The sequence below is a fragment of the Bufo gargarizans genome, chromosome 5, assembly GCF_014858855.1.
Source record: "Bufo gargarizans isolate SCDJY-AF-19 chromosome 5, ASM1485885v1, whole genome shotgun sequence".
NCBI lineage: Eukaryota > Metazoa > Chordata > Amphibia > Anura > Bufonidae > Bufo > Bufo gargarizans.
Genome location: NC_058084.1, coordinates 145927683 through 145954184, shown reverse-complemented (window position 1 = coordinate 145954184; position 26502 = coordinate 145927683). Strand labels below are relative to the sequence as shown.

The 26502-nt window shown below is 44.2% G+C and overlaps 1 protein-coding gene across 5 annotated transcripts in view; it reads right to left on the bottom strand.

The window, feature by feature from the left end:
• The window catches only part of PTPRM (protein tyrosine phosphatase receptor type M), a 766319-nt gene extending 740060 nt beyond the window's left edge, over positions 1-26259 (bottom strand). For 2 of the 5 annotated variants that reach the window (XM_044295691.1, XM_044295692.1), the window contains exon 1: positions 25832-26255. In XM_044295691.1, coding sequence (XP_044151626.1) covers positions 25832-25907 — 76 coding nt within the window. In that variant the 5' untranslated portion in view covers positions 25908-26255. Of the gene's footprint in view, positions 1-25831 lie in introns of all 5 variants that reach the window. The other 3 variants (XM_044295693.1, XM_044295689.1, XM_044295690.1) reach the window with 3 other exon arrangements.
• Positions 26260-26502: the final 243 nt, after the last annotated feature.

Below are 26502 nucleotides of genomic sequence, written 5' to 3'. Positions count from 1 at the left end.
GATAATGCTATGAGGTTGTTTTTCATGGGCTGGCCTAGGCTCCTTAGTTCCAGCAAAGGGAAATATTAATGTTATAGCTTTTTAAATTCCATATTGAATATCATCAACTATGCTATCCGATACAGAGTCATACCACAAAAAAGTATACAGTGGAGTATATGATTTAAAAAAAATGGCAGCCTCTGGATGATATATACCACTGTATACCTACGTACACTGCAAATGCACTGTGACCAGAACCTTAAAAGGGAACCTGTCACCTCCAAGGGGGCATGGTTAGGCCTCTTTCACACTTGCGTTGTCCGGATCCGGCGTGTACTCCACTTGCCGGAATTACACGCCGGATCCGGAAAAACGCAAGTGAACTGAAAGCATTTGAAGACGGATCCGTCTTCAAAATGCGTTCAGTGTTACTATGGCAGCCAGGACGCTATTAAAGTCCTGGTTGCCATAGTAGTAGTGGGGAGCGGGGGAGCAGTATACTTACCGTCCGTGCGGCTCCCGGGGCGCTCCAGAATTACATCAGAGCACCCCATGCGCATGGATGACGTGCCATGCGATCACGTGATCCATGCGCTTGGGGCGCCCTGACGTCACTCTGGAACGCCCCGGGAGCCGCACGGACGGTAAGTATACTGCTTCCCCACTACACTTTACCATGGCTGCCAGGACTTTAGCGTCCCGGCAGCCATGGTAACCATTCAGAAAAAGCTAAACGTCGTATCCGGCAATGCGCCGAAACGACGTTTAGCTTAAGGCCGGATCGGGATCAATACCTTTCAATGGGCATTAATTCCGGATCCGGCCTTGCGGCAAGTGTTCAGGATTTTTGGCCGGAGCAAAAAGCGCAGCATGCTGCGGTATTTTCTCCGGCCAAAAAACTTTCCGGTCCGGAACTGAAGACATCCTGATGCATCCTGAACGGATTTCTCTCCATTCAGAATGCATTAGGATAAAACTGATCAGGATTCTTCCGGCATAGAGCCCCGACGACGGAACTCTATGCCGGAAGAAAAGAACGCAGGTGTGAAAGAGCCCTTACCATGACTTCAAGCAAGGAGGCCGCTGCCTCTGTGACTTCAAGCCTGACTAGAGAAGCGCGCCGGCAGGGGACTAAAGATCATTTTTACAGATTTTGCTTCATCTGCCTGCAGGAAGAAAATGATCTTTGCAAACACGCTGCTGGCTACTGTCAGGTACTGCTGCCGGCTTGGAATGTTTGTTGGAGGTGACAGGTTCCCTTTAAAGGCTATGTACACCTTCGGAGGCAATTTTGTTTTCTTGAATGCATGTTACTCAATTTTGACTAAAAATATTTTTTTTCAATTGGTCTTTATTAAAACTATTGAGCTGTCCTGTCACTGTTTTTCTAGCTGTGTTACTGGTACTTTCAGTTTCTGCAGGTCTAATTACCCTTATCTCTAAACTACTAAGAGGTCATAAACACTTATTTAAGACACATTCTTATCAGTAAGAACTCAGCTATAATGAGATAATGTTAGAGGGCAGAGATAAAGAGTCCATCTGCTCCTGGTCTGACGGAAAAGACAGAAAATCCAAAGGGTGTAATTAGAGCATGTCAGCGCTGTACAGAAAAAGGAATCCCTATTTTAAATAAAAGGCCAAATAAAAAATTATTTTAGTTCAAAATGAGGCAATAAAAAAAAAATTGCCCCCAACGGTGTACATAGCCTTTAAACCAATGTGAATCCTCTCACCGGACGTGTTACACATGCATAAAGGCTCACACTAGGGTTTATTTTTTTCGGAGGTAAACGTCCTCACTTACAAACGTCTATTAAAAAAAAATAATTGCCCGTAGATGTGTGTGCCTTTCTGTAGAAGTATGCAGTATATAGTTGAGCTCATTAGTGCTACATCTCAGGCACCATATAAAAGACCCCTACTATGTAAGCAGTCGAGAACGGTGCCCCACCTGTACAAATACACAAGCTTACAAACAAAGAAACAAGAAAATCTGATTGTGTTCACTTGGGCATGTTGTCCACCCTTCATTACCTGTTGCAAATCTTGAAGAAGAATGTATGTATGCACCATTTACTTTTCAATGAAATCCTCAATATCCAACACCAGCATAAATTACAATACGATTATCATATTCGTTTAGCTATGAAGCTGCCTAAGACATTATCTGAGAATTATCGGAGAATTACACTTTTCTGCAGCTTTTGTGCAATGTTGATTTCTTTAATTAACAATCACTTCTTTACATGGTACAGATTCTCCTGAAGAACATCCTTATCATTTACAGCATGACGTCCATACATATTTATAGCTCCACAAGCTGGAATGATCAGAATCCTTCAAATGGCATTCAGCGTCTTTTTGGTTTGCGCCTCTGCTCTAAATGGATAGGGAATAAAGGTCTAATAAACTTCAAAATATTAAGATACTTAGGATATGCCTAGTAGTTTTGTGTTGCATAAACCATGACAAATCCACTTATATTCAGAACTGCTTAACATTTATCACCTGTCCACAAAATAAGCGATATCTTGTATAAATCAGTAGGGATAAGATCACTAGGATCTAGGGTTGTTTCGGCTATCGAAATATCGATACTCAATCAATACTTTTGTCCCGGTATCGGTTCGATAATGGGATTTGCCTTTAATCGATACTAGGCTGCGCTACTACGCAGCCCAGTATCAGAGAACATGGAGCGCGCTGCTGTCAGCGAGCGCTATGTTACCTCAGCAGCACAGGGGAGAAGGAGTCACTCTCTCCCTCCCCCTGTGCCGCCGCAGCCAATGAGGAGAGAGGCGTAGAGGAGGGGCGGGGGCACTGCACCACAATGAACATTAACGTCTATAAACAGATACAGGAGGCGGGTGCCAGCAGCAGAATGACATAGCCTGCACCCGACCTCTGACAGGGAGCTGCGATCCGTGGCAGTTAACCCCTCAGGTGCCGCAAAATAAATATATATATATATATATATATATATATATATATATGTATGAACAATAAATAAATAAACATAGCACATATTGATGTGACCTGCATAGCGAGTGCCAGTCGTATATTTATCTATTTTATAGCACATATTGCCACGTCCAAAAAGTCCAAACTATTAAAATATTTTAAAAATCTCCTATGCGGTGATTCCCCATTTTTTGGTCACCTTCTCCCCCCCCAAAAAATAGAATAGGACTGTTTGATTATGGCTACTTTCACACTAGCGGCACGGACCTCCAGCAGGCTGTTCCGTCGGGTGAACAGCCTGTCGGATCCATCCTGCCGCTAGTGACCGTGTGCCTCCGGACAGCCGCTCCGTCCCTATTGACTATAATAGGGGCGGGGGCGGAGTTCCGGCGAGGCAGGGCAGCGCATGGACGAGAGGCTGCCGTAATAAATGTCGGACATGTCGTAGTTTTATTCCGGCATCCTCTCGCCGTGCCTCGCCGGAACTCCGTCCCCATTATAGTCAAAGGGGACGGAGCAGCAGTCCTGGAGGCACACGGTCACAAGCAGTAGGATGGCTCCGACAGGCTGTTCACCCGACGGAACAGCCTGCTGGAGGTCTGTGCCGCTAGTGTGAAAGCAGCCTTATGGGCCAGACGTTCCATAAAATGCGGAATGCAAGCAGCTTTTTTTTTTTTTTCGTGTGGTATTGAGTATAGCAATACTTCTTTATGGTATTGAAACAGAATCAAAGTTTTGGTATCGCAACAACCCTACTAGGACCCCTACCAATAATGAAAATATGGGTCATTGGATATGGGACTTCTTGAGATAGCTGAGCACTATACTTGGCAGTCTATTCACACAGGAAGCTTGGGACCCCCGTCAGTGGGGGTCTGTCTGGTCGCACCCCAGAGTTCATACTTTTATCATCTACTCTGATATATACAGATTCCAGCCGGCAGCATTTGACTTAGTCACTCCACTTTATGTAATGCCTGTGCATGGCAGTATGGGACTTGTTATTACCAGCAGACATGGAATTATAACATCAAGATGTCAGACAGTGGCTGAATTATACTGCCCTCTGTATGGATTTTATCATTCTGGTAGGCGCAGATCCCGGGGCTCAGACCGATCACACATTGATGGCCTATTATAAGCATACAGCATCAATGTGTTTCCCAGAGAACCAGCACTGAAAGCAAGGTATCATTTATGACAAGAAATGACTGAATGAGGACACCATTTATGGAGAGTGTGTGTCTCATACGTAAAACCTAGCATACACAAAAAGAGGGCACAAAATGCATTAAATCACTATCAAATCTTTCATGGGTTCAACACTGCCACTGCCCAGAGACTACCTTACTCCTAAACCCTACACTGTGACTACTAACTCTTTCAGGACAAGGCCCATTTTGTGAAAGACAATTTGTTTCCTAGCCTTGGAAGGGCCATAACTGTTTTGTTTTGGTTTCATTTATACGGCACTCACTATGTGGTAACAATGATAAGATTATACCTTTAAAAAATTGCATTGTGGACACCCATAACTTTTTTATTTTTCTATTAAGCTGTGTGAGGGCTTCTTTTTTTTACAGGGATGAGCAATTTTTTTTTATAATTTACTGTATTTTCCTGCGTATAAGACTACTTTTTAACACATGAAAATCTTCTCAAAAGTCAGGGGTCGTCTTATACACCGGGTGTCGTCTCATATGGCGGTATACGGCGTACTGAAACTTACTTCCTACCCGGACTGGAGATGTCCTTCTCCAGCTTCAGGGACAGGCGCCCTCTAGCTGAGCCACCGTGCGCTGCATCCTGGACAGCCGCTCCTGAAGCAGCCCCCTCTTCCTGCTCTCAGTGGTTTTCTCATGCCGCCAGTATCACATTGGGTACTACCGCTCAGATCGTCTTGAAGACAGGGAGGGCTGGGCAGGCAGGAAGAGCTGACCCACCCAATCCAAGCAGGCTTCGTATGCAGTGTGCACAGAAAATACCGGTACATCGCTTGCTGTGATTGGCTGGTTGTTGTATACTGGGTTGGATTGGCGATTCTGAGGGAAGGCAGGGGAAGCAGGAGCATCTGCACTTCAGCCAATTCTAATGTTGGAACGGGGGATCTCTAATGAAGTTTGGTGTGCATCTTATCTGTGGTGAAAAAACAGAGTCTATCTGGGGAGCAGATACATGTGGTGGTGAATACAGTACAGCACCAGTATCTGTACCTGTACATACAGTACCGCACCAGTATCTGCATCGGTTCATACAGTATAGCGCCAGTACATACAGTACAGTATACAAATGGCTAACAGTTAAGACCCCATCATGGCTCTACCAGCAAGAAGAAAGAAATATGAAGACAGTTTCAAACGTAAAGTTGTAAACTTTGCCATGGAACATAATAACTGCGCTGCTGCAAGACAATATGGAGTAACAGAAGATGGTTTGGGACTAGAAAGCAAATGAAAAAGCATTAAAGAGTATGCCAAGGGGTAAGTGTGCATTAAGAAGAGGCACCCCACAATGGCCAGAACTCGAAAAACATGTAGCAGACATGGTGAATGAGCATCGCCAAAACGGTTATGTAGTGACACAAAATAAAATACGCTTGTTTGCACTTCAGTGGGACAAATCTAACCCAGATCACAGCAACAGATGTAAGGCCACTGCATCCTGGTGTACTAGATTCTTAGAAAGGCATAGTATTGTACTGAGGCAAAAGACGAAAATTGCACAACAATTACCTGCAGATCTTGATGCCAAAGTAAATGGCGTTGGAGGGGTAGACTTATACGGAGAGTATACCCCAAACCCTATATTTTAACTGGAAAAGTTGGGGGTCGTCTTATACGCCGGAAAATACGGCCAGCAGACCAAGAAATACAATTGCGGAGTTGTTTAGCATACTGGACATTTTCAGATAAAGCAATAACAATTATGTCTCATTAATTTTTTTATGTTTAAGTTGATGAATGAGAGGGAGTTTTTCTTTTTAGTCCCTCTAGGGGGCTTGAACCGGCTATTGCTTGTACTTTTTTCAGCAACACTTCAGTATTGCTGTGAATAGTGATTTTACCAGCATTCTATTGGACCTTCAGCTGCCATGACAACTGATTGGCAGCCTTCAAGCTTGACAAGGAGGAAGTACAGAGGACAGACGAAGCACGTTCCCTCGGTTTATCCGCTTAGATGTTGGTCATTTTGATCATGATTGCAGCTGGCACCCGCCGTGTATGGAGCAAGCTCAACTTGTGAAGCTGCACCATACACTCCTCACGCACCTGTAAAGTACAGTTAAATCTAGATGCGCAAAGACGTTAAAGGGGTGGCGTATGAACAACATATATGGCCATGTTGAGAGATAGGGTAGATTTGGTTCTTCTTATTAGATATGTTACATATTAGTTTTTTTCGCACAGTTTTGGTGAAATGTGGTACACTTCAAGCCATATCCGTTGTAATAAAAGCGAGTCTAGTGAGTGTCTAAAGCAGGGATGGGCAAACCTGTCCCTCCAGCTGTTTTAAAACTACAAATCCCATCATGCCCTGCTGTAGGCTGATAGCTGTAGGCAGACTGGGAATGATGGGATTTGTAGTTTTACAACAGCTGGAGGGCCGAGTTTGCCCATCCCTGGTCTAAAGCATTCAATATGTGCCCTTCTGGACAACTCCTACATTTGTGCGCCCTACCATGCCATTGATAAATCTCCCCCAATGTTACAATACAAATAGGAAGCTTTTCAAAATTCTGAGAATATTTTCTATTTCTCCACCTGCTCCTTTTGGTCTACTACAGCACACTCAAAAACTGAAGAGGGGAGACCTCTAGATTTAATCAAAGTATCGGTCAGTGATGGCGAACCTTTTACAGACCGAGTGCCCAAACTACAACCCAAAACCTACTTATTTATCCCAAAGTGTCAGCAACCTGAATACGACAGTCCAATCTAGTGCATCTTCCATGTACTTTACCATTTAGCTATAACAGCCCGCCTGCATTCACTGCGCTGCCTGTGCCGTTCATAGTGATGATGGCAGAAAAGCGCTAAGGCATATTGGTACACCATAGACTTTTTCCAGGGTGCGGGTGCCCACAGAGAGAGCTCCGAGTGCCACCCCTGGCCCCGTGCCATAGGTTCGCCACCACTGGTATATGTCTTCATATGCATATGAGCCTGGCAGATTCCTATTTAGACTCTGCTTTACAAGTGATACATGAGTATATCGCTCTGACAATGAACAGAAGACATCTCTGGAAAACAAAGCACCAGGCTTACTAAGAGAGACAGAGTGACCTTTAGGTTCTGCATATTTTACAGCGCTCCATAGAGGTACAATATTCTCCTTATCTCCTTCCACGGTAGAATCAATAGACAAGGAGCATTAGAAACCAAAAGTAATAAGATGGGAATTGAGCAGGATGAAATATTTCCTAATGAAAGCCAGCAGAAATCACTGTGTTCTCACATTTACATATATTCAATAAAGAACTCCCGGGCCCCCATTTGTTAGCTATTTGTTTCATCCAGGCCATATACAGAAAACCCACAGAAACAAATAATATAAAAGTGCGTGCCATAAAAAGTACAGGCAGCACTACCAACTACGTCACGGGAAGAAAGAGAAAGCTGAAATTCAGAGAATTTCTGACAAAGTCACATATACCAGAGAGGTCCTCCCGAAGGAATACGATCCACTTATAAATAGTGATGCCTACATCAGTAACATCTTATCCCGTTTTGAGATGGCGTATTTCTTGCTAGGATGGATTTAAAGTTAGCCCCATCTGTCATCCTGCAATATGAGAAGTCTGAAAATACACAAGTCCTACTTGCACACTGGATTTGCACCAACAGTTACAAAAATGCATTATAAGAAGTGAGGCCTTCTGAACAAGCAAGGAAAGCCAAGGAGCTCCACATCCACATGCCAGCGGTTGTCGTACGGAGTACTTATATTACTGCAGTTACCAGCCATGTTAACCCCTGAGCCGCCATTCCCTTTCTGCAATTATACAGCTGATCATCTAAGCTGTATGGACTGGACACCCAACATACTCAAAGTAGTCCTTGGGAAAACACGGAGCATCCTTGTCTGGAAACTGTTATCAAAACCGTAGGAATAAACTTGTATTTTGTCATTTATGCTAAATAAATAACATTTTATTGTATCTGCTGTCTTTGCCACTTCACCCAGGAACGGTGGATGGCAGCACTAGCTGATGGTAGCCGATTGGTCAAATTTGACATATTGTTTTATGGACATGTTCAGAATAAGCACCGGAAAAGGTCCTGACGCATACGGATCCGTAGGGTCCAATGCACCCACCATATACCAAAAGAACACTTGGAATCAGGGGTGGAAGCTATAGTAGAAGCAGCTGCTATGGGGCCCCAACTCAGAAGGGGTCCGCCCGAAGCAGGACTCAAATATTAACAGTATTACACAATAACATTATATACAGTGACATGACATACAGTATATACACGTGTAGGAAACAGACAGAGCGGCTGCCTGGCCCGGTCTGAGAGAGCTATCTTGACTAGGCGAAGGAGTGAGGGTTGCACAGGAGGAGAGGGTTGCTGGGTGTCATTAATTTTTTTTTAAAAATGGTGGCACCTGAGGGGTTAATTGCCGCAGTTCGGCGGATCGCTGTGCCCCATTATTGAGGCCGGGTGCCAGGTATGTGATACTGCCGCCAGCACCCACTGTCTATACTTGAATTGTGTTTTACATTCATAGGTGGCGCAGTGGCCACCGCCCCTCCCCTCCTCCTCCCTGCTATCTTCCCATTGGTGGCAGCGGCAGCCGCGTCACAGTGCGGAGGGAGGCCCTTCCTCCTTCTCCACTGTGCTAGTGAAGAGAACATGGCGCGCACTGAGAGCAGCGCAGCCTAGTATCGGTAAATAGTAAGACCCGATATCGTATCGATCCGGGTCTAAAAGTATCGATACCTCGATACCCGATGCAACCCTAATGCCATTGCACATTTACAGGGGCATACCATATGTTGCAGCCGTCAGTCAGAGGAGTATGTTGGGAAATCAGGCATATACCTTGGACAGATGGCAAAAATGCTATTTTAACAAAGATTTAATAATGGAAAAAGTCAGTAGGGAGTAATCATCGGCTTTCATTCACCTTTCCCAGCCCAGGACGTACCCAAAACAGCTTGTAACCTGTGGTTGGCAAATCCCACTTGGGACAATTTTTTATTTTTGAGAAAGAATTCATAAATTTTACCCCGTCATGCCATTGATGTAGAATAAGTGCCTACAAGAAAAGAGGACTAATGATTTAAAGGGACACTTAACTGGCGTTCTTGCTTAACCCTCTCGGTCAGGCTGTCAATACAGATCCGTGACTCAGTTAGAGCTTCCCACGTTATACTAATCAATGTAATGCTCTTCTGTCAGCATCTTTATCTAGGCCTAGCAAAAACACTAAAGAGCTGCCATACTGGTATGCCAATTCTAAACTTACTATTATAATGGTTATTACCTTGCCGATCACATATTCCTCTTACAGCAACAGTAAACTGACAATGGATTGCCAAGGAGGGTTAATCGTATGTGTTGACTGCTCGAGAAGAACAGTATTTTGTCTTTCATTTTTAATACCACAAAACTGCCAAAATGAGAAAAGCAGCCAAAAATTTGGATGGAAGTGTGCCTTTAAAGGCATTGTCTGGAACTAAATTGACTTTTTTTTTCTTCTGAGAAATGCAGTCTGTTATGTGGTTCCCCCATACAAAGAACCCCTCTTTATGTGGACAGTAACTCTGCTGCTGCTTTCTTCAAAAAATTCTGAAATGTTAAAGGGGTTTTCCGTGATTTGGGTCATCAGTATCTGATAGGTGGGGGTCCGACACTTAAAGCACCATCATTCCTGTGAGCACCGCTGCCTTCTCGCAGCTTACCAAGCACAGCACCGTACATAGTATAGAACCTCTGCTCGGTATCGCACGTTCAGGTCATCCGTATCAAAATCTCAGAGAGCCCCTTTAACATATTTTTAATAAACTATTATTATGACCAATGAAAGAACAACTCAATCTTGGACAAAGCAATCTACAAGTATACAATATGGGCATAAGCTCATGTGCATACATTACACATTTCTTTCATGCATAATTCTCCAAACATTGTGTACATTGAAAAATACATATTTATGGTGTTTGACAGCTGCAGCCAGTCACTGTCCTCAGCGGTCTAACAGTGATTGGCTGCAGCAGTGACGTTGACTGGCACTAGAACAAGCACAGAACATCACTGTTGCAGCCAATCACTGCCCTCAGTGTTAGACCACAGAGGACAGTGATCGGCTGCAGCAGTCACCTCCTGCAAGTCTAGACAAGATGGGAAATTTCACAGTTGTGCTGTTCATACATCTAAATTCTGCTTTTCAAAGACGGAGTACTGTAAACACTTCATCCTGAGATGATATCTCTATTTCTAAGGCTACTTTCACACTAGCAGCACGGCCTCCGGCACGCTTTTCCGTTGGGTGAACAGCCTGTCGGATCCATCCTGCCGCTAGTGAACGTGTGCCCCTGGGACTGCCACTCCATCCCCATTGACTATAATGGGGACGGGGGGGGGGGGAGTTCCGGTGGAGGCACGGCAGCGCACAGCGAGAGGCTGCCAAAATAAAACTACGACATGTCCGACATTTATTCCGGCAGCCTCTCGCCGTGTGCTGCCGTGCCTCCGCCGGAACTCCACTCTGCCCCCATTATAGTCAATAGGGACAGAGCTGCATTCCGGGGGCACACGTTCACTAGCAGCAGGACGGATCCGACAGGTTGTTTAACCGACGGAACAGCCTGCCGGAGGTCCATGCCGCTAGTGTGAAAGTAGCCTAAGACTGCTGTTTTAAGTGAAGAAAAGCATAGCAGTTATTTTGCACTGACATCACTGGATACACCCTTTGTACAGTTATTAAAAAACGTAGCCCCTATTTCTTCTAAATGGCACACACAAGACAATGCCACCAGCTATTACAAAACATTAGTTTTGCCTTTCCTTTAGCAAAGCATAAACCCTTAGCATTACAGAATTGCTATGTGGTTCAGCAATGTACGGACCTACCAAATCGGAAAGTCCAGATGTGGCAGAAGTCTCACATATCTGCACTGAAATATACTTTAAAAGAAGTCTGTCTACCATTTCACCATGTAAAACTGCTGACGTGTAGGGAGGTAAGAGCTGGGGAGAGCAGTATCAACGTCTCTTTTGTGGAGCTTCTATCATCAGGAGTAGTGTGAATATGAACTTTCATTCTGCTGGGTGCTGTTTCTTTAAGTGCCCAGGAGGTGCAGTTTCATGATGAAGTGTTCTCTGTGTTGAGCTGCTTCAAAGACCCTCCCCTCTGCCCTGAGTGACAGCCATTGCGGTCTCTTGTTTGGATGCTACAGCTGTCAATCAGAGAGGGGAGGGACCGTGAATCTTCCAATGAAATGAATGAGGTTTTTGTGCTTTTTCTGACCAGTTTTTGGCGCGGATCTGTGTGCGGAATGTAGTTTGTATTGAGGTAGACACCCATTGGCTAAAAAACCATACAAAAAATATGGATTCCTTGCTGAATTTTGTAGGGTCATGTGAACATACCCTTACAAACCTGCACACTGTTTGCAAATGATCTTTTTTTTCCCAAAAATTGAAAGCAGGAAAGTGTAAATGTATAAAAATGTTTTTATCAAAATACAAATTTATTCCTCCATGCATTCTTTCTATATCTCACAAGTGTTTCTCTCCACTTGAGCCTTCAGCTTCCCACAGACTGTTCTAGCTTGACAGCTCCAACTTCTACTTTTGCACAACAGCTTCAATAGCTGCGGTATGACTTATGACACCGCACTAACTAATACATTTGTCTTATGACCGTTACACGGAAATCTCATTAATACTCCGTGAATGTGCACCACAATACATTCCAATGGACTATAATGGTACAACCACACGGCGTGGTTGAGATGCAGTCGCGCTGCGGTTGACTGACACACTCCATGCGGGCTGTAGGGGGCTCTAATTAAACTAATGAAGACCGCACTGTTTAGCCGGTCTGAATTGTTAATGGCTGTGCGGTATTGTTAGTCTTCATTAGTTTAATTGGAGACGAAAGAACCGCAGCACGACTGCGCCAAGTTGTCATGCTGTCACTGTTGTGCTATACATGCCATTGGGAGGGTCAGTCTCTAAAAACCTTGTGTAGCACCAATCAAAAAGGTTTAAGTCAAGTAGGAGAACCAGTTTACATCAAAATACATAAAAAAAAACAAATACACGCACGTGATAAATATATATCAAAATAGATAACAGAGTAACAAAAAGCTTATTTTAAAAAACACGGCAGATTGATTCTAGCACTTTACTCTTTTCATTCCTTTCGAAAATCACCCAAGACTTTGAGCATAGTGTATTATCTGATCACTGGCCTCAGCAGCGCGCGCTTCCATCCTGCACTGAACTCAGTGGATTTGGAGATGCAGCTACACCTAGTGATCAGCGACAGATCACAGCAGGCCGAGCTTTTCAACTAAGACTGCAACGTATCTGTGCCTTGCAAGGTTCAGAATCATTGAAATGGGGTTAAATACGCACATCGGCCCGTGCGGCAAAGTCACAATAATGTATGCTTCAACAATACCCCGATGCGTCACACTTTTAACATTTGACACAAACACTTCCCCAAAAGTAATAAAAAACTGTGATCAATGTCCTGCATGATTTAGGAAAAACGTGGAAAATATTTTTCTACTATGTTCCGAGTTAATAAAGGAATTTGTTTTTATTTGGGTGCCGGATCTATCCACGTTTTTCCTGCATTGTTCGGGGTTGCCAGCACAGATCGCGTGCACCACCCCTGCATGGAGGTGAGCTGCTCCAAATTTATTTTTCATCGTTATCCTACATGATTTGTCTATTGAAAAAAAAAATAATTATCAGTTACTTTTCTGTTTTTGGAAATACTTCAAGACTCCATATTTACTAAATGAGAAAAATAAAATGTTTTTAAAACTTTCTAAAAGAATTCTGGGCAATATAAATGGCAGAAACAAAATAGTGCAATAAGGCTACTTTCGCACTAGCGTTTTCCCTTTCTGTTATTGAGATCCGTCATAGGATCTCAATAGCGAAAGAAAACGCTTCCGTTTTGTCCCCATTCATTGTCAATGGGGACAAAACTGAACTGAAGGGAACGGAATTCACCAAAATGCGTTCCGTTCCGTATGGTTGCGCTCCCATCGCGGACAGAATAACGCGTTTTTCTGTCCGCCATGTGTTGCGGAGCAAGACGGATCCGTCCTGACAGACAATGTAAGTCACTGGTCATCTTCTGCGATTATCCCTTAGGGAATTAGGTCAAGATATTGCTGTGACAAGTGTGTTGGCGGAATGATCATCCAGATGATTTCCGTGTGTCTTCCGTTTTTTAAGGTCCACAAAAAACTAAATAAAAAAATAAAAAAAAGGAGAGAAAAAAAAAAAAAAAAATTATTAAGGCCTTCAAAAATACGGAAAGGGATCCGAAAAAACGGATGACATACGGAAACCATTCCGTATGTCATTCGCAATTTGCGGATCCATTGACTTGAATGGTGCTGCGGACCGATCTGTACAGACAATAGTAGGACATGCTTCATATTTTTGCAGAATAGAAATGCGGACACACGGATGCGGACAACATACTGAATGTCGTCCGCACATTTCATTCACCTATAGGAATAAATGGGTCCGCTTCTATTCCACAAAATGCGGAACGGATGCGGAAATAAATAATACGGTCGTGTGAATGTACCCTTATAGTCAGAGGGCCCAGGCTGAGCTGCAGGGTAAAGCATGTGGAAAGGATGGAAAAGCCACTAATCTGCTGAATGGGACTGAGCAACAATGAATTGCAATACCGGGGACAATCAGTACAAAATCTACGTCTCTGGGCCTAGTAAACAATGAGGGGATGCGACTTTACCCCTTCAATCAATTTATCAGTGGAAGTACCAGGAGGCAGACCCCCACTAATTTTATATTCATGGACTATACTAAGGACAGGCCACCAACATTAAAGTCCCAGAAAACCCCTCTAAGCAGCTAAACCTTAACAGCCACTGGTTGTAACTGCCCCCTGGTGGAACACAGCTGAAATGCAGCCAACACTGAAGGAAATGAATAGGAGGTAAACAAACGTGATTTATAGATAATAATCATTTTTAATAATGTTTTTATAAATAACAAGAAACTGAAATGCAATAGGGTGATGAACTTCACATTTCCCTCTAGAGTACTTGGAATTAAAATGTTCCACAGCTCTGTACAGGCCACAGTCAGTATTTGGAGATTGAATAGTCTTGGTCCTTGACATCAGGGACCACATTCTGATATTGTTTTATACAATATTTAAATCGGTAGTTTAGGAGGCCTTTCAGTTGCATGTAAAGATAGACAAGACAAATCCTTTCATCTTTTAAAACATTAATGAAAGAGTAAAGCAAATTACTTATTCTAAGTCAAGCTAACATGGACTGACACTTGTACATTTCATTCCCCAGCAAAAACATCAGGAAACATAAATGTGGTCCTACCAACTGTATGTACAACAAGGTAAAAGAAGAAAAACTGCTACAAGAGGACAGAGTTTTAGATTAGAGGGGCAAAGGTTTAAAAGTAATATCAGGAAGTATTACTTTACTTAGAGAGTAGTGGATGCATGGAATAGCCTTCCTGCAGAAGTGGTAGCTGCAAATACAGTGGAGGAGTTTAAGCATGCATGGGATAGGCATAAGCCGATCCTTCATATAAGATAGGGCCAGGGGCTATTCATAGTACTTAGTATATTGGACAGACTAGATGGGCCAAATGGTTCTCATCTGCCCACACATTCTATATGTTTCTATGTAATAATCAAGGTACGTCCTGTAAAGGGTGCAATTTAAAGGGGTTGTCCAGGATCCCCACTCCAATGGGGACAGGTCCCTATGGGGAGCAGATAAGTATAGATCTCTTCACTACTGGGGAGCAGAAGAATTTATATTACAAAATTATGGATAAACCCTTTAAGGGTTTTTTGAACCTGTAGACGTTTGTGGCCTATCTGCAGCTCAACTCCCAGGCAATGAATTGACCGAGACAACCTTAAAGGGATTCTGTCACCAGATTTAACCCTATTAAGCATCTGTCTGCCAGCCCTGTGCTCTGGTGAAATCTCGTGCGGTGAGGGAAAGACACTCGCAGGCTGCCAGCTTCGTCACCGTGCCTGCTGAACGGCGCAAGATTTTACCAGAGCACAGGGCTGGCAGACAGATGCGAGCGCTGCCTGGCCCTGTCAATCAGGACTTGGAGGAAGGCGACAAAGGTGGGAGAACGGAGCCTCTAGGAGCAGGGACAACGCGCCAATTTGATACTGATATCAGACATAGGCTAAGAATAGGTCATCAATATCATGAAACCGGACATCTGAACTGGTAAAGTTGAAGAAGCGGACGCTTGCTTGATAACGACAGGATTAACTATTCTTATGCTAGGCTTAATATGATTCTAAATGTAAAACTAGAAAGTTTACTACTAAAATACAAATTACTTCAAACCCGTATCTCTAATCTGCAATTACAATGGATCCGTGCCTGCCGGTATAAAATGCACCATGACTACATACAAGGCCTCACGTACACGACCGTATCCATTTTGCGGCCCGCTAAATACAGATACTGGCCTGTTCCCCAGATTTCTACTAGAACGGGCTATTCTTGTCTGCAAACCGGACAAGAACAGGACATGTTCTATACTTTGCGGAACGGTCACATGGATGCGGAGAGTACACGGATGAAATCTGTGTGCTATTTGCATTTTTTATGGACCCATAGAAATGAATGGGTCCACGCGCAATCCGCTGAAAATGTGGATCGGACGCAGACCCAAACTACAGTCGTGTGCATGAGGCCTAAAGAAGGTGATGAAGAAAACATACTTCCCTTGGAAACACATTTGTAAGGCAACTTTCACACTAGTGTTTTAGTTTTCCAGTATTGAGTTCCGTCATAGGGGCTCAATACCGGAAAAAAACGCTTCAGTTTTGTCCCTATTCATTGTCAATGGGGACAAAACATAACTGAACAGAATGGAGTGCTCCAAAATGCATTCCGCTCCGTTTAGTTGCGTTCACATACCGGAGAGCAAACGGCAGCATGCTGAGGTTTTCTTTCCATCCGTTTTCTTTGACACAATCTGCCACAATAGAAAATGGATTCGTCCTCCATTGACTTTCAATAGAGTTCATGACGGATCCGTCTTGGCAATGTTAAAGATAATACAACCGGATCCGTTCATAACGGATGCAGATGGTTGTATTATCAGTAACGGAAGCGTTTTTGCTGAACCCTGCCGGATCCAGTAAATCCGCTAGTGTGACCGTAGCCTAACTTGTGAGTTTTATTTTGACAGTATCTCATCACCAATATTCTTGCCAGTAGCAGGATGGCGCTGGGGCTGCCGACTACAACTACACTGTTATCACAGCCCTACTACATTACAGTACCTTCCCTGCAGGAAATGTAAGCTGGTAACGACTAAAGGTCAGCGGAACTTTACTTACATGGAATGAATGTAAAATATGCTTTAGGGTTGCACTGGGTATCGCATTATCGATACCCAATCAATACTTTTGTATCGGTATCGATTCGATACCGGGATTTGCCCTTTAACCTGCTCTCAGCGCGCTCCATGTTCTCCTCAGCAGCACAGGGGAGAAGGAGACTCTCCCTCCCTCCCACCTGTGCCGCCGTGGCCACCAATGAGAGGAGAGAGGGGCTCTGGCCACTGCGCCACCAATGATGATAAATAACGTTTGATACAGATACAGGAGGCGGGTGCCGGCGGCAGAATCAAATAGCCAGCACCCGACCTCTATGACAATGCGCTGCGATCCGCGGCAGTTAACCCCTGAGGCGCGGCACCCGACCCGCTGATCGCAGCTCCCTGTCATAGAGGTCAGGTGCCGGCTATGTGAATCTGCCGCCGCCACCCGCCTCCTGTATCTGTTTAAAACGTTAATTATCTTTATTGGTGGCGCAATGCGCCTGCCCCCCTCAGTATTAAAGTCACTGGTGGCGCAGTGCGCCCCCCCAACCCACCCAGTGTTATAATCATTGGTGGCAGTGGCCACAGGGTCCCCTCCCCCCCTCCTCATTGGTGGCAGTGGTAGTTGTGATCAGAGCCCTAGCAGTGTAATCCTGGGCTTCCGATCGGTTACCATGGCAGCCAGGACACTACTGAAGCCCTGGCTGCCATGGTAATCTCCCTGCTGCTGTGTGTACTATGCACAGGGCAGCAGGGAGAGTGAGATCCTATTCACACTAATAGAGCTCTATCAGGGTGAATAGGACAAGGGATGAAAATATGCCAGGTTCTAGACCCTAAGGGGGCTAATAGTTATTAAATAAAAAGTAAAAAAAAAAAAAAAACTGCCAAAATATTAAGTATAAATCTCCCCCCTTTCCCAATTTTACATATAAAATATATAAACAATAAAGAAATAAACATATTACATATCACCACGTCCAAAAAGTCCAAACTATTAAAATATAACCGGACATTCCATAAGATGCGGAATGCACGCTGCTTTTTTGCCGAGTATCGCAATACTTTTTTATGGTATCGAAATCAAATCTAAATTTTGGTATCGCGACAACCCTGATGTGCTTTATACTTTGCTCTCTTCCGCAGGAAATCTAATACAATGGGCCGCCGCTTCTTTGTCCAATTCCTTGACCTTAAATGTAAAGCCGACAACTACTTCCACAACATTGCTGCTTGAACGTACAAAGTTTTTCAAACTCATTTCAGGCTGGAGGAAGACGGAAGCTTTTAAATACTGTCTGTCAAAAATCCAAGCGTTGCTGAAAACCGCTGAAAGTCAAGCGACTGTTGTTTTTGCTTTCATGTTTCTACTTGACAGATTTCATGAGAAGTTTTTAAAAGTTTTGCTCTTTAAAATATAATTACTCTAATGGAAAAAAAAAAACTCTAGCTACAAACAGTCTCAAACTGTATCCACTTTGTGATCTGCAAAATACGGATACCAGCCAGGCGCACTTTTCTCATCTTCTTCACTAGAACTGCCTATTCTCGTCTGCATAGGACATGTTCTGTAATGAGAAGAACGGCCACATGCATGTGGACAGCTCATGGACGACAAAACATTTTTTGGGGACCCATAGAAATGAATGGGTTGACACTTAATCCATAAAAATGCAGATCGGACACGTAACAAAACTATGGTCGTGTGCATGAGGCCTTAGCCTGTATGTGCAAACAACACAACGTTATCATTTCTGAAAAAAGTCCCATAAATGGGAGCGGTACGGCCTCTACATCACTGGGAATAACCTCAGAGCCTGCCCAAATACTGCAGGAGACGCCATCAACATCTAAGTATAGAAAACCCCCTTTAATGTGCTCTGGATGAACAGAGGCTTATTATTTATCTATAAACCATTACTTATAAGGGTATGTTCACACTAAGTAACAGCCATGAAGAAAACAAAGGGAACCTTACTTTAAAGTGACATTGTACTCTCAGTAAACTTTTGATATATGTCATAGGGACATATAAAAAGTTTAAATGGTTGGGGGTCTGAGCGCTGTGACCCCCACTGATCTCTAGAATGAGGGGAGAGAAGATGGACTAAATAGAAAGTCTATGGTCCCATCTCTCTCCTGTCTTGTGCGCTAAGCGAGCACTTCTCTCCCCTCGTTCTAGAGATGGGTGGGGGTCACAGCGCCCAGACCCCCAACCATCTAAACTTTTGATGACATAAGTTTACAGTGCCACTTTCAGGTGTATAGAGAGCACACGGAGTTGTAGAGTCCTGCAAGGGACTCCTTATACTAATATTTCCTTTGTCCAGAAGAACTAGGGGAACCTGGTAGTCGGCAGGGTTGACCAGACAACCCGTTCACAATTACAACATTATGGCCGTGTTATCTATAGTTCAGACCTTAATCCTGACCAGCAAACAGTGACAAAGTGACTCTGTGCTCTTACTTCTCCTAGCGGCAGGGATTTGGGATATTTCCCGCTACGTTCCCTTTAGAATTTTCACAATCTGGCTTACTTCAGCTTGTAAAGAATGTCTGATGGAGCTTTCCCTCTCAATGCAATGGAAAATTGGAACGCAGAACACAGTATCTCTGCCATGTATTCACAGACAGACTATTATGAAAGAGGGAAACTTTGGAGATTCACAAAATGTAGTCCAGGGGCTCACAGACTACTACAAAGCACAGCAATGCACTGCAGGCGGTGGGGGGGGGAGACGTGCGGATGAAAGGAAGGGAAGACGGACCGGGCTGACGTGTCTCATGTAATAGCACAATGAGAGGCAACGTCTGGCTCAGAACTAGATGACTGACTGAGATCCAGCGAGCCATACAGTCATATACAATGCTGTCATCCGCTTCAAAACTGGTGCAAAGGAAAACTGGCTTAATTGCCTGTAGCAACCAATCAGATTCCAGCTTTCATTTTACAGAGCTCCTGTGCAAAATGAAAGGATCGATCTGATTGGTTGCTCTGGGCAACTACGTCATGTTTTCCTTTGCACCTGTTTTGATAAATCTCCCTCAAAATGTCATAATTGTGGTATAATTGATGGACAATAGGTATAACTGTCTCAAGTTCTCAACCATCTTTTATCAATAGGAGTACCAAGTTCAATGACTTTACTTTCACATCTGCCTCACCTATTCCAGCAGGCTGTTCTGGCAGAGAACAGCCAATGGAATTCTCCGGATCTGGCACTGCCGGATGTAATCAGAATGACCACCGGCCCCATTAAGTATAATGGGGTCCGTCAAAAATGCCAAGGATCAGCTGGACACAAAGCGCTGTACACTGCGGATTGTGTCCAGCTGATTCCCGGCGTTCTCTGCCGCAACCGGCTGCCAGATCACAATGCCATAGATCTGAAAGTAGTGAGTTATGGCTCATTTTATGGCACTTTAATTGCATTTGCATCAAAGTTGCTCCTGCTCCTTTATCCCATTCTGACTTAGGGACATCAGATAGCCTTAGAGCTTTCAATACACACCACCAACCCCCCTAACATGGACACGGGCACATGGTCAGGGTTCTCCAGGAAGCCAACTTCTCCTGGGTTTGCGTCTACAACCTGACCGTGTGGCCGCACTCTAACGGACACTCACTGTTGGTCAGGTCATCGTCAGCAGTGATGGCCGGCGAACACATGCGGGCTGCCATCTTAAATCACAAGTCCGGCGGTGCACAGGTAAGTCCTTACCTGTGCCTGCGCCGTGAGCCGGTCTGAAACAAATGCGGTCACCGGGAGCAGGCAGTTCCGGGCTGTTCTCGGAATTGCCTGCTCCCAGTGACCGCATTTGTAAGGACTTACCTGTGCATCGCCGGACTTGTGATTTAAGATGGCAGCCCGCATGTGTTCGCGGGCGAACTGGCCATCACTGTTCGTCAGTGCTCTGTCACTAAATTAGGGAATTGCTACTCATGCAGTTGCTTAATATCATTTGTAAATCAGTTTCCGCTTTATTCTGGTCTAAGCTGTGACCAGATGACATATTTGAGAACTACAGAAAAAGGTACAGTAACTACTTGGGGAGGCAAACACTGATCCATGATACAAACTGATCTGAGACGCCCGGTGAGCAGCAGGCTGTGTCCCTAGCTACATCAATGGCGGGCTGCAGTATAATATCAGGATACGACTCAAACACCGGAAATTGTTAGTTATTTGTAAATTCTAAGGGAAAAGTCTCCACGGTAGGTGAACAATAAGGATAACAATAGCCACAGTTTCCTCCACTCCTTGGGAAGAAAACAGCAGTTTATGGAAAAGCGGAATTTAAGGGGGGGGGGGGGGGGACTACTTAATAAAGCCTACTCTTTTCACCAACTTGATGGAACCGCTATTAGCGTGGCATTTTTTTAAATCAGCATCTGTCATCACCTCCCCACCCCCACCCGATATACGACTGAAGCGTCTGCTGAGGTTTGGGGACGACGGGGCCCTTAAAGAGTTTAATACTGATTGTGAGCTCTCGTGGGCTGGGTCCTCACCCTCTCTCTACCATTGTTATTGGTTTTAGGTTTATGGTATTTGCATTTTTTTTATATTATGTGTGTAAGAGTTTACATCACATTTTATGCCTCCGTTTGATGTATACGTTAGACGGGAAAAAAAAGATACAAAAACGCAGCACACCACGTTCTTGTATCCTGCACAGTCCGGGCATACATTTTTATTTATTTTTTTACAATGGAATAGCGTCCGTCTGAGGCATCCGTTTAACATATTATGTTTTTTGTATACATTGAACGGATGGAAAAAACATGATGTGAACCCAAACTAACCTCTAGATGTACAGCTCCATGGACTTAGTATCAAGTAATAGTAGTAATAATATACTGGGGAACCTAAGAGGTACAAGGGGGTGGGAGAGGGTAGTGGGAGATAGGACATAACTTTTACTCATCCATGTGCACTTTTATATACCAGCCACACAAACTGCACAGCTACTTCTAAAAGTACAGTAAAAGTATAGCAATCACTCGTTTCCCTTAAAGTAAAATATTTGATCATATGAATATGCTGTAACAGGCTCGTGTGACTGAGGACTACATATGCCCTAGGCTTGCGATATCAATGATGCCAAAATGTGGGCTCCGCAGTCACAGGGCGACGCTGCGTAGTGTGCTCCCATATATACGCTCATATAGTAAGCCCAGTCCTATGGGCCATATATATCTGTATAGGCACAGTGCACGCAACATAGGACATTTCAGCAATTGCCTCCTGGAACATGAAGAACGACTTGTAGCATGCTTTCCCAGTCCTAGGGACCACATAGTGCTAGGGACATGATACCAGTATGATGTTCCTATAATGACGCCAGCTAAGATCCTCATCTAATTATTACCGGCATCTTCTCACTAAAGGTTAAAAATGGCAATAATCGATTTTAGACGGCATTATAAAGGCTCTCTGGTAAATGAGAGCTGAAAGGGAAGAGATGGCAGTACTAGAAAAGCCATCAGTATAACAAACGGCCTTTACAAGGGGCCATTACCTGATTATTAGCCTTAATATTTCAAGTAAATTGTGGCGAGGAGGAAAGGCCGTTTGGATCCGGCTCTAGTGCCCAATAGGTTAATAAGAAGTCGGCGCTATTACAATGTGATTGATTAAAAGGACATGGAGTCTCCCCGGCTACATCCCATGGATGATGGAGTCATAAAGCTGCACCAGCAGAATGACAGGCCGAGCAGCCAGCCATTCAGCAGCACAAGGCGGCTCAGAAAACTTTGCAGAGGTTGTGATGATGTGACACTGGCAGTATTCATACTGGTGGCACCTGGTTCTTCCCGCTCGCCCACAAAGCCCATACGGCATTGTTCTTGGGGGCATTGGTGTCTACAGCAGGACATGACAAGTCCAAGAGGAAATTACCCTGTTTACTTTCATGGAGGGGGAGCAGGAAAGCAGCTGGGGAGATAAGAGAGCGGAGGAAATGGGGTGGAGAGTAAGGAGACTGAAAAGTGGACGAAAAGGGAAATTAGGAGAACAAGCTGCGAGAGCAGATAACGAGAAATCACTGCTTATATAGATATATAGTGCCGTACAAAGCCTATAGAGATCCTATGTAACTAAGAGCAAGTTATAGCAGCATCCCGTGTCATGATGGGCATTGTAGTCCCCGGCACTAGAGAAATCACTGCTTATATAGATATATAGTGCTTTACAAAGCCTATAGAGATCCTATGTAACTAAGAGCAAGGTATAGCAGCATCCTGTGTCATGATGGGCATTGTAGTCCCCAGCACTGGAGACATCACTGCTTATATAGATATATAGTGCTTTACAAAGCCTATAGAGATCCTATGTAACTAAGAGCAAGTTATAGCAGCATCCCGTGTCATGATGGGCATTGTAGTCCCCGGCACTAGAGAAATCACTGCTTATATAGATATATAGTGCTTTACAAAGCCTATAGAGATCCTATGTAACTAAGAGCAAGGTATAGCAGCATCCTGTGTCATGATGGGCATTGTAGTCCCCAGCACTGGAGACATCACTGCTTATATAGATATATAGTGCTTTACAAAGCCTATAGAGATCCTATGTAACTAAGAGCAAGTTATAGCAGCATCCCGTGTCATGATGGACATTGTAGTCCCCGGCACTAGAGAAATCACTGCTTATATAGATATATAGTGCTGTACAAAGCCTATAGAGATCCTATGTAACTAAGAGCAAGGTATAGCAGCATCCCGTGTCATGATGGGCATTGTAGTCCCCAGCACTGGAGACATCACTGCTTATATAGATATATAGTGCTTTACAAAGCCTATAGAGATCCTATGTAACTAAGAGCAAGGTATAGCAGCATCCTGTGTCATGATGGGCATTGTAGTCCCCAGCACTGGAGACATCACTGCTTATATAGATATATAGTGCTGTACAAAGCCTATAGAGATCCTATGTAACTAAGAGCAAGTTATAGCAGCATCCCGTGTCATGATGGGCATTGTAGTCCCCGGCACTAGAGAAATCACTGCTTATATAGATATATAGTGCTTTACAAAGCCTATAGAGATCCTATATAACTAAGAGCAAGTTATAGCAGCATCCCGTGTCATGATGGGCATTGTAGTCCCCGGCACTGGAGACATCACTGCTTATATAGATATATAGTGCTTTACAAAGCCTATAGAGATCCTATATAACTAAGAGCAAGTTATAGCAGCATCCCGTGTCATGATGGGCATTGTAGTCCCCGGCACTGGAGAAATCACTGCTTATATATTATACATAGAAAGTGCTGTACAAAGCCTATAGAGATCCTATGTAGTCATGATGGGCATTGTAGTCCCCACCACTGGAGACATCACTGCTTATATATTATATATAGAAAGTGCTGTACAAAGCCTATAGAGATCCTATGTAACTAAGAGCAAGGTATAGCAGCATCCTGTGTCATGATGGGCATTGTAGTCCCCGGCACTGAAGACATCACTGCTTATTATATATAGAAAGTGCTGTACAAAGCCTATAGAGATCCCATATAACTAAGAGCAAGTTATAGCAGCATCCTGTGTCATGATGGGCATTGTAGTCCCCGGCACTGGAGAAATCACTGCTTATATATTATATATAGAAAGTGCTGTACAAAGCCTATAGAGATCCTGTGTAACTAAGAGCAAGGTATAGCAGCATCCCGTGTCGTGATGGGCATTGTAGTCCCCGGCACTGGAGAAATCTGCTTATATATTATATATAGAAAGTGCTGTACAAAGCCTATCAAGAGCAAGTTATAGCAGCATCCCATGTAATGATGGGCATTGTAGTCTCCGGCACTGGAGAAATCACTGCTTATATATTATATATAGATATATAGTGCTGTACAAAGCCTATAGAGATCCTGTGTAACTAAGAGCAAGGTATAGCAGCATCCCGTGTCATGATGGGCATTGTAGTCCCCGGCACTAGAGAAATCACTGCTTATATATTATATATAGAAAGTGCTGTACAAAGCCTATCAAGAGCAAGTTATAGCAGCATCCCATGTAATGATGGGTGTTGTAGTCCCCGGCACTGGAGAAATCACTGCTTATATATTATATATAGATATATAGTGCTGTACAAAGCCTATAGAGATCCCATATAACTAAGGGCAAGTTATAACAGCATCCCGTGCCATGATGGGCATTGTAGTCCCCAGCACTGGAGACATCACTGCTTATATATTATATATAGAAAGTGGTGTACAAAGCCTATAGAGATCCCATATAACTAAGAGCAAGTTATAACAGCATCCTGTGTCATGATGGGCATTGTAGTCCCCGTCACTGGAGAAATCTGCTTATATATTATATATATATAGTTCTGTACAAAGTCTATAGAGATCCTGTGTAACTAAGAGCAAGTTATAGCAGCATACTGTGTTATGATGGGCATTGTGGTCCCCGAAACTGGAGACATCACTGTATATATAGAAAGTGCTGTACAAGCCTATAGAGATCCCATATAACTAAGAGCAAGGTATAGCAGCATCCCGTGTCATGATGGGTGTTGTGGTCCCCGGCACTGGAGACATCACTGCTTATATATTATATATAGAAAGTGGTGTACAAAGCCTATAGAGATCCCATATAACTAAGAGCAAGTTACAGCAGCATCCTGTGTCATGATGAGCATTGTAGTCCCCAGCACTGGAGACATCACTGTATATATAGAGTGCTGTACAAGCCTATAGAGATCCCATATAACTAAGAGCAAGTTATAGCAGCATCCCGTGTCATGATGAGCATTGTAGTCCCCGACACTGGAGACATCCCTGTATATAGAGTGCTGTACAAGCCTATAGAGATCCCATATAACTAAGAGCAAGGTATAGCAGCATCCCGTGTCATGATGGGCATTGTAGTCCCCGTCACTGGAGACATCACTGCTTATATATTATACATAGAAAGTGCTGTACAAAGCCTATAGAGATCCTATATAACTAAGAGCAAGTTATAGCAGCATCCCGTGTCATGATGGGCATTGTAGTCCCCGGCACTGGAGACATCCCTGTATATAGAGTGCTGTACAAGCCTATAGAGATCCCATATAACTAAGAGCAAGGTATAGCAGCATCCCGTGTCATGATGGGCATTGTAGTCCCCGTCACTGGAGAAATCACTGCTTATATATTATACATAGAAAGTGCTGTACAAAGCCTATAGAGATCCTATATAACTAAGAGCAAGTTATAGCAGCATCCCGTGTCATGATGGGCATTGTAGTCCCCAGCACTGGAGACATCCCTGTATATATAGTGCTGTACAAGCCTATAGAGATCCCATATAACTAATACGAGTCTCCACTTACCGGAGTACGGTCCCAACGCCACAGCGGGCAGAAGTCCAGCCAAAGTCAGCAGGCAACTTGTAAACACTTTCCCCATGGCGGCTCCAGGGCTCCACCGCCCAGCGCGACGGATACTCCTCAATCACAACCGGCGAAGAGCCTCGACAGGAAAAGTCTCCCGGTGCCGATAGTCCTGCGGTGGGGAGCGTGTCCCCGTGCGCACAGTAGTGAGCGGCGCCGTAGTAAAGTGTGCCCTGCCGCAGCCCGTCTCCCAGCGCCGCCTCTCACTCGGTGCTCTGGAACTCTGGCGGTGACGTCACGGCTCTCCCTGACTCGGGGCGGCTGATACGCCCGCACACACTGTGGCTATAGCGGACCGCGTCCGCTTCTGAGGACCAGCAGCTCCCTAAAGATGCCCCCACTGCTGGTAGCTGGGATCATAGGGACTGCTGCCGGAGAGGTGTATGTGTGCCCAGAGTGTATAAAGAAGAAAGCTGCCACCCTATGCCAATACACCCATCAGCCATTACTTTAAAACCACCTCCCTCATGTAGCAACAGCTCTGACCTGCCCAGCCATGGACGCCACAGGACCTCTGAAGGGGTCCACAATTAACCCTTTCAGCAATTTGTGCTGCTGTAAGTGTTCTGTGGGATCAGAAGGGCCAACTTCGGTGCCTATGGCTCTGCGGC